At 54.3% G+C, this 9,408-nt stretch overlaps 1 protein-coding gene across 2 annotated transcripts in view; it reads left to right on the plus strand.

The window, feature by feature from the left end:
- PBX1 (pre-B-cell leukemia homeobox 1) overlaps positions 1-9,093 on the plus strand; it is a 187,912-nt gene extending 178,819 nt beyond the window's left edge. For both annotated transcript variants that reach the window (XM_014943483.1, XM_014943482.1), the window contains one exon: positions 7,820-9,093. In XM_014943483.1, the coding sequence (XP_014798969.1) occupies positions 7,820-7,912 (93 nt within the window). In that variant the 3' untranslated portion in view covers positions 7,913-9,093. The remainder of the gene's footprint in view (positions 1-7,819) is intronic.
- Positions 9,094-9,408: the final 315 nt, after the last annotated feature.

Consider the following 9,408-nt stretch of genomic DNA (forward strand, 5'->3'; position numbering starts at 1 on the left):
GCTTGGGGCTGAAGAAGGAAGGGGATAGGGGTAGGAGTGTGGGTCCTCAAGCACGGTGGTGGAACTGGCTGCAGTGATGTGCTCCAGGAGTCCCCACCCCATGCTTGCCATGCTGTTCTCCCTCTCTGCTCTTTTTGTCAAAAGACCTGGGACCAAGGAGAGCATGATGGGGCTGCTAGGGCAGGCGGGGGGTGGTGAGGGAGGCAGGAGCGGTCCTCTGGCTCAGCTCTCGCTGCAAGACCATCTGTGGTTTCTCTTTTACCCCTCTTTAAATATATACCTTCATTTTTATTGTGACTGTTTGTGTGTTTTTATCTTGCCAAAGATGAACCAAAGAGGCTTTGCCCGCTAACCTTTCTCTCACTCTAATTTGTGTCTTTGTTGTCGTTGGTCTGTTTAGGTGGATACCCTTCGCCATGTTATCAGCCAGACAGGAGGATACAGTGACGGACTCGCAGCAAGTCAGATGTATAGTCCGCAGGGCATCAGTGTAAGAAAAAAAACTAGGCTCGGGTTCTTGTTTTATTTTTTTTTTTCTTTTCATTTTTTGTTCTCTCACTACCAATTATTTCAAAGCCATAGGGCTCAGAATGCCACTTAGTAGGACTTGTCTTTGCTTTTACGGTCACCTAGTTTATTGCTTCTGTATCGGTCACGCCAACGGCAGAGCTTTGCCCACAAAAAAAAGTGGCGACCGGGCAGGCTTTGTGCAGGCAGCTGGCGTCTAGGACTGTCAGAGCTGATCAGCGTTCGCCTGGCACCTGCGGCCACACGCACTCGGCTGAAAGGAGCTGCTAAACAGGTGACACCTCGCGTAGCCACGGTGGGGAATGTCACTGCAAACTGCCCTGGTCCAGAGGTGGCTCCATGTAGAGGCCAATGGCGACCATCTAAAAATAACCCATCCCTGGCCGGCATCCGAAATCAGGGCGGCGATGGGGTTGGCGGCGATAACGATTGCAAATAAAAGGAGGGGAAAAAAAAAAACAAACAAAGCCAAACCAACGTCAACCCAAGAAAAACCTCGCCCAACCGGACTGGGGGAGGATGGGAGGGGGAGGGCGGTCTCCAGAGCATCTTCTCCTTGTTCTTGGGTGCGCTGGCGGGTTCTGACTAGCATGAAAATTCGTAGCGACAAGCTGTGTCGCACAGGGGGAAATCGATCAGACACACACAAGGAGAACCCAGTGTAGATTCGGGACAGCAATCCAACTTCATTTCTCAGATCAATCGTCCGCCATCTCAGTGGCAGTGACAGCAAGCTGGGAGAAGAGGGCAGCCTGGAAAAGGAGGCTGTGAGCAAGCGCCGAGTGGGTGGTGGCAATGGTGTCCGGGGTGGCATGGAGGAGGGGGTGGCTGGCCTTGGACCTGGCTTGATGCCACCGTCCTCAGCGAGGAGGCTGAAGGTTGGGCTGGGGTGGTCTCGAGCTGGGCGGGAAGGTGGTGGTCCTCTGGGTGGGATGGTGATCTCATGGCCGAGCACCTCCTTGAGGTGCACGGTCCAGTCCCATCACCCTCCCAGCCACCAAGGCTTGTGCTGTTGGTCACCTTGTGGGCTGTTGGTGTGTGAGTGGGCACCGCCGGCGCGGGGAGAGGGGGTCTGTGGTCCCCTCTCCTGCGGGTGCCAGGGCTTAGCGGGCGGCTTGACGTCAGGAGGCAGGGAGGATTTGTGAAGTAATGTAATTGAACATGTGCAGATAATTATGTCTCATTACATAAGCCCGTTGCAAAAACGGCACTTGGAAATGCCACATGAAAGAGCCTATCGTTCCGCATTAATTTCTCCGTGCGCTGAATTTATTCCCTTTCTGGCTTTTTAATACTTGGAGAGTAAATGAATCGCAGGCTGATCATGATAAGAGATGATACTTTTGTATAAATTAAAATACCCCCAAGGAAAGAGGCTGAGCTGATTATGGTTGCAGTTGGCTTGGAAAATAACAGTGGGCTGGGTTAAGCCAAAATTTGGGGGGGAGGGGGCGATGGGGGAAAGAAGAAGAAAAAGGTAGTGGAAACTCAAAAGCTGAATAGGACGAGGAGGGCTGGGCTGGTGTTTCTGGCCATGGTATGAGGAGAACCACTGTTGCCACAAGGGTGGGAACTGGTGAGCCGAGAGCTGCAGGGGTCCCCACTGTACTTCCCAGAGCCCCAGGTTGGTTGCAGCTGATGGTTCCTCAGGCTCATTTTCAGGGAGGACAGGAGCCCACGTTGGCCCAAATTGGATGTTGTTCAGAGAGGGGCAAGGTGGCAAGTGGGAAAAGGGACCACCTCGGTTTGGGGGTGATGCCTTGCTTCCCCATAAAGCTGTGCTAGGCATGGGGAGCAAGACAGGGAGTCCAGAGCTGAGCAGATAGTTTAGGAAGCATCTTCTGGGTTGCCTCTCTGTCCCCAAGTGTTTTGCTTCCCCCATATCCCGTGCAGCTCCTCCTTGTAGCTTTTATTGTCACTTAATGTCTTCCCATCAAACTAGGTCCCTTGATGAACCCCAGTTTGTCAACCCCTGAAGTGTGGCTGCCCTCTGGGAAGCGTTGGTCCTGGGCAAGATCCTGTGGAGCTGCTCAGTGCAGGCAGGGGGGCTGTCTTGTAGCAGGCAGGGCTTCCCTGCCTCTCTGCTGAACCCTTTAACGCCAGGGAAGGGCAGCAGCATGTGGAGGAAAGCTGCTAGTGACACAGAAAGCTGCCGTCCCCACGTCACCCGAGGATCCCCATGAGCTGCTGGAAGGAGATGAGCCGAAACCTAGTCAAGAGCCCTGTCACAAAAGATGTCTGCACGGGGCTGAGGTTAAGTCATCCCCGGAGCCCGTCAAGGCTGGGAAGTCAGCGGCAGGTTGCCCAGCTCCACCGCTGCAAACCTTGGCAGGGGAGACAACGCTCGGGGTTTGCCTTCCTTGATGGAGGATGAATTTTTAAATGCGTGTAAGTCATGACAGCTGAGGACAGGAATCTACCCAAAGCCCAGTTCCCTCCGTGGCTCTGCTGCTCGACGGCTGACAGACCGCTCCGCGGGGCAGAAAGGTCTGGAGATGGTTCTACATCGTTAGCGGGATAATGGGTGATGTCCCAGCCACCGTGATCTCCGTGACCCACGGTGATGGCTGACACACAGAACAGCCGCCTTCTCCTCTGCAGGTGGGGATGGCGTCGAGCAGCACCGGTCCTGGCGAGGGACAGGTATGCTCTTGGTGATGGAGGGGTGGTAGAGGCAGGAGCCGTCTTGAGGATGCCCTGCCTTGGGTACCACTGAGATGAAGGAGGGCCCCGCTCGCCTGAAAGGAGGGGACGTTTGGGGCCTGATCCAGCCCTTTTTGCAAGCTTTGAGGTTGGGGATGTTGCACCATGAAGTGAAAGGTGTCTGGTCGCTCTGGACAGTGCTAGTTTGTAGGGGTCCATGTGCATACCCAGCTCGGGGTCCCTGACGCTGGCAATTTCAAAGCATTTTGATGTCCGGGTTCTGGTGGGTTCCAGTAGAAGTTGGATCTTTATTGCCCAACCCAAAACACTGCCCTTTCTGCCACTGCCCTGTGACCCTAAATCCACAAAGTGTTTTAGGTCCCCTGTCTGCTGATTAATGAATGAGCTATAGTCATCCTAAAGGAAAACTTTCAGAAATTTATTTTTGGACTTTAATTTAATTTATAGATCATTTAAAAGTCTAAAATGAGGGGCTATTTATAAAGTTTAAAGAGTGCAAGGTTTTTGATTTAAAAGCCCTGTCCTGCAGAGCTGCATCTATTCACAGAGCAGAGTGTTTTGTCGTGATGGCAGTGGTCAGGGGCAGGTTGCGCCATTGAGTTTTCCACTCAGTTCTGTCAACAAGGACCACTGGGCACTGGTACCTGTAGGAGGTGAGGCCTCCTTGCTTGTGCTGAGACCCTTTTCTCTAAGAATCTGGGTCTTGAAAAGACAGTTGTTGCTCTGCTCCTCAGGAAGCTACAGTTCACCATCATGATCACAAGTTGGGATATGGAAGCTGGTCTGGCAGGGCTTCAGAGTCCTCATCTGTCAGAGATGCCTTGTTGTGTCTTGAGACTGGCACCACGACATTTGGAAAGTAATGGCTGGACAAGGCTGGATTCTCTGATGTGTAACAAGAGCTTCAGTGCATATCATAAGGAGACCCTGATAGGGAATTCAGAGGTCTGAAACCTCTTTGAGGTTACTCCCTATCTGTCTGACTTGCCAGCATCTGGTGTGTTTGGAGGCTGTCCTGACACTCTGCCCCATTGATGGTGGCACAGGGATTTCGTCACAGAAGGTGGGAGGTTGAAACATTCTCCATGCAAAGCAGAAGGCTCCTTTAAAGATTGGCAGAAAGTCATCTCCCAGCCCCACGTAGGAGGCCTGGGCAAAGAGCCAACCAGACTTGCTGGAGGTGACAAAAATGCTGTGGGACCTGTGGAAATGGGCACCAAAACCAGTTACTTCAGCAGTCCATCACCAAGCCTCCACCACTTGGACAGCCACCAAGACCTTGCCTGTGCTCTGGCACCAGAAGGTGATATATAAAGAGGTGTCCTGGAGATGGTTGCTCTGTTTTTGGCTTCTGCCCTTCCTGAAGAAGTCACAGCTGTGTGCAGGGGCTCCTCAGAGGCTCCTCCTTCTGCGAGGAGCAGCAGCCTCCTCAGAAGACTCCTTTGTCTTTGAGGGAGATCCCAAGGGATCTCCTTGCTTCAGAAGGATGCAGGGCCAGCTGGGTGGAATCGGATGTATCCTGCACGTGGCTTGGTCTGTGTAGCAATGGGGTGAACTCCAGGAGAGGAGGGATGAGTGTGGATGGTGCCTACATACCCTCTGCCTGCGGAAGGATCCAGCCTCCTTCCAGAGGGCTTGTCTGTACCAAAGGATGGCAGTAAAATTCTAAAGTCATGGCCAACTTTGGAGCTGTCTTTCCATTGCTTGACCCATAACATGGTCCTCTTGCCAGGCTGGGGGAGCAGGAAGGTGTGGGGTCTGTGAAGGGTGCCCCAGTACGGGTCAGCCTCTCCCCAGCATCCTCTTGTCTTCCCACTGGATGCCACTGAGGTTGTCGTGAGCAGCACAGACTCCTGCGACACGCGTTTTGGGGGTCAGGGTGCTAACCATGGAGGCACCCCAGTCGCTGTCTGTAAGATGCTCTACTTCTTGCTCCTTCCAGTCCTTTTGCCTTCCAGGCAAAAGCCTCGCTAAAAATAGTTGAGCACAATGGGGACGGAGGCCTGCTCCACACGGCCCCCTCCGCTCTCCCCCCCTCCTGCTCGCCGTAATGACCCTGCAAACACTAAATGGCATCTGAGTGCATTAAGCAGCAAACTCTCTGGTGACATAGCAATTACGGCTCTGAAATAGATTTGGTGCGTCACGGAAGATAAGGGTTTTGAAAGTTTCTGTTGTGATTATAGCTTGTAACTCCAACAAATAACAGGCTTGGTAATAAGAGGCTGCCAGCACAGCTATTGTGGTTCTCTCTCACTGATGGCACGTAAATTGCTATTAATGTCCTAAGTGTACTTGAATATGCCAGTCTCAGGGCGGTGGAGTTGGCTCTGTGTCTCTCTTTACGCGGCCTGTCATTGTCGGGCTGATAATCTACAGTAATTGCTGCCTCTTGCAGCGGTCCAAGACATGTAAGGGTGGATATTGCATCTTGGGGAGCGCAGGGACGGTGGGTCAGGGCCCAGCTACGGATGGAAGCTGAGGGGGTGGTGGGCATGGTGAGGTCTCTGCAGGTGGGGGGCACACGGGGCTGTTAATGTTCACGTGTGGTCTGGTTTCATGCTCGCACCCAAGGTGAGGTGGAGTGGGCTTTGCTAACCTGCTTGCAAGCTCAGGTTGCGATTCCTGTCTTCCTTGCTGTTGCCTGAACCCCTTTGCAAGGGAACATGTTTGCACACTCCCATCCCTGCGATGTCCAGAGGAGAGCCACCAAGCTGGTGAGGGGTCTGGAGAACAAGTCCGATGAGGAGAGGCTGAGGGAACTGGGCATGTTTAGCTTGGAGAAGAGGAGGCTGAGGGGAGACCTCATTGCCCTCTACAACTACCTGAAAGGAGGTTGTAGAGAGGCAGGTGTTGGCCTCTTCTCCCAAAGGACGAACGACAAGACCAGAGGAAATGGTCTGAAGTTGCGGCAAGGGAGACTTAGATTAGATATTAGAAAGAATTACTTTACTGAGAGAGTGGTCAGGCACTGGAACAGCCTGCCCAGGGAGGTGGTGGAGTCACCATCCCTGGAGGTATTTAAGAAACGTATAGACATGGCTCTTCAGGGCATGCTCTAGTGCCCAAGGTTATTGGTTTATGGCGAGGTGTTGAGTGTGGGGTTTAGTTGGTGGGTGCGGTGTTTTTGGTGGGCGTTTGGTGTGGTGTGGGTTTTTTTGGGTTTTTTTTGTGGTTGGACTCGATGATCTCAGAGGTCCCTTCCAACCACTAAGATTCTGTGATTCTGTGCGTGGAAGAACACACAAGCCAGTTATGTGTGTGCACGCCTCTGTCTTTTCTGCGAAGTAGTTTCCATCCCTCCAAACGTGGGTTCCCACAGCTTGCCCGTGGTCAACTCTTTGCTCCCATCTCAGCTGCCTCTCAGGCAGACAGGAGCTGGTCAGCAGCGTGGACAACCCGCTGGCACGTCCCGGGCAGCTGCTGAGTGCAATGGGGCTTTTCCCTACCCTTATCCCACTTTGGGGGTCTGCGGGGTCCTGGCAAGGCAGAGCTGTCAGGGCTGGTGATGGATGCTCTGCGCTGGAGGCGGTGGGACAGGCGGCCAGAGAGGAGAAGCAGCCCAGGCATGTCAAAAGCGGGACGGCGGCTGCTACCAACATGAGCTTGGGCAGGAGTTGGGAAGGATTAATTAGCCGAGCACTGAATCAATGTCAGAGCGAGGAGAGGAGGTTGGGTGCAACATCTGCTCCTCTCTGAAGGGGATGGCAGCCACGGTGGAGCAGCTTCTGTGCACTGCTGGCTCCTGCCTGCGGCAGCCAGGGCCCTTCGGTAGCGCTGTTCTCAAGAGGTTGGAGAATTTGGCTCTGCGTCTTCTTTTGAGGAGAAGAAACAAGTTGTCCACCATGCTTTGCTGCATGAACCCTTGGATGGGATATGGTGGTGGCACCTCCCTTGTGCTGTGGTGGGGAGTGTGGAGGACCAGCCCTGGGGTGGCAGAAACGCGTTTGTGGTTTTACTGCAGAGCAAGGAGGGGAAGGCTCTTGCATTGGGAGCAGAGAGGTGGCCCACATCCCCAAATGCAGCTTTCATGGTGGCGGGAGAGGCGTTTGGGCAGGGTGTCTTCCCTGCAATAAGGTTTGGTGCTGATGGCTTCCCCCCGCACAGGGACCATGCAGCAGAAGGGATGCCTGGAAAGGCAGCAAGGGGGGACGTGGAGCTGTGGTGGGGACATGGCGAGGCTCAGCGGTCCCTTGGGACCCATTGCTTGTTCTGTGTGTTCAGGGGCCCTGGATCCAGACAATGTCCCAGGGTAGGGTTTCTGGAGTGAGATGTTTGCTATTTTTCTCCTTCTATTTGGGGAAGGGTCCTATGTGGGGGTAAAAAAAGCCACAAACAACCAGAGCTCAGGGATTCGGCAGAAATATGAATTTTTTTAAGGGCATTTGAGCATGCACATGAGCACTTGCAATTTATCAAACCCCCTGTTTTTGATAGAATTGTTTCTTGCCCCCATCCCGCTGACGGACCCCCATGGTGGGTTGTCAGATGGGTGAGCCAGAGGGGACATCTTTGCCTCTTACATCAACCTCTGCCGAGGGAGAAGCAAAGGAGGGGGGTGGGTGACTTGGGTAGGGCTGGGTGTGCTGTTGGGTGACTGACAATCTCTGTGTCTCCCTTCCTGCAGGCTAATGGAGGTTGGCAAGACGCTACTACCCCGTCATCGGTGACCTCCCCCACAGAAGGCCCTGGCAGCGTTCACTCTGATACCTCCAACTGATCTCCCAGCAAATTGCATCCCTGGCTGAGCCGGCCCCGGCGGGGGCAGGAGGGGAGGGGGCCTCTCCTAACACCGCAGCAGTCAGACTGGAGGTGAACCCAATCAGCACACACAAGAAGACTCCTCTTCTCTTCTCTTCGTCGGGATGCTTTTTTCAGCCAATCTGGACACTTCTTTATACTCTCTTCCCTTTCTTTTCTGGGTAGAAGCCGCTCTCCCCCTCCCTGCCACCGCCACAACACCACTCCCTTCCCCTCACCCCCTTCCCACCGAAGGATGTGTCGACAGGTAGAAGGATTTTAAGGAGGAAAAGCAAAAAATCAACTGCCGCCACACAAAAACAACCGCAAAGCAGTGTGCTGGGTGTCTTTCTGAGGAGCCACAAACGTACCTCAGTCACGTCTCGCTTCTTTACTAGCAGGCAGCCCCCTTTTCCACCCCTCCCTGTGTCTCTCACGCTACCTCTCCGTAGGGAAATGCCACCTCAGCCCCGCTGCCACCTCGTCTCCGCCGGCCCCGGCCACAACCAGTGCATCGTCCCCCAGCACCCAGCCCTGCTTCGGTCAGCTATCACTGCCGGTGATGGATGCAGGCCCTCGTGCAGGTGGGAGAAGAAGCCAGCGTGCTCTCCTTCACTTCCAAAAGGTACCGGCCCATTCCCAGCCCCAGGGAAGCCACCAGCACTTCCCGGTCCCTGCCCTGCTCCACCGCACATCCCACTGGCTGCCATGAGCTGGGTGAGCCATGAAACCCCACCATCCTCCCTGCCTGCTGCTGGAGGGGAGGAGAGGAGGCAGAGGTGGACGGGAAATGGCCATCACTGGTAACGAAGGCACCTCCGTGGTGTTGTATGGGATCAGGTATTGGTTATTGGTGGGACCCTGGCAGTGGAGATTTTCTGGCGAGGAAGGTGTCATGGGTTGTTGGCTCATGTTTTCGGGAGCGTGCTGCGCTGTGGAAGAGGAGGAGATGGGGTTCCCCAGTGCAGGCAGGACCCACAGAGGTGGGTGGCACCACTGCATCCCCAAAGCCCTGCCGGGCAGCGGGATCCCCGAGGCTGGATGTGGTGGGGTGAGCACGGTGGGTGCTTTTGGTAATGGTTAATACAACAGGTTTGCTTAAGGGTGAAGCTCTGTAGGACGGTTGGTTGCCCCACTTGGGAATGTCTTTCTGCTGAAGCTGCTGGTATGAAGCTCTGTAGGACGGTTGGGAATGTCTTTCTGCTGAAGCTGCTGGTTTTATCCCGGGAATGACTCTTGGCAGTGGCATCCCAAGTCGTGGGAGCACTTGTGGGCTTTTCTGCCCAGCTTTTCTGGCCTGCTTTTTGGACAAGCGGTGATGGGTGGTACGCAAGGCTCCATCTTGCTAAAACACCCCTTCACGCAGCCAACACCGGGAGGACATGGCTTTCACTGAAAAGCAGGGTTAAGAGGCACCAGTTTGCCCCGGGCAATGGGGCTGAGCTTTGTGACAGGGAGGTACTTTTGGCCACTGGT

This window comes from Calidris pugnax, unplaced genomic scaffold, assembly GCF_001431845.1.
Source record: "Calidris pugnax isolate Ruff unplaced genomic scaffold, ASM143184v1 scaffold63, whole genome shotgun sequence".
Classification (NCBI taxonomy): Eukaryota; Metazoa; Chordata; class Aves; order Charadriiformes; family Scolopacidae; genus Calidris; species Calidris pugnax.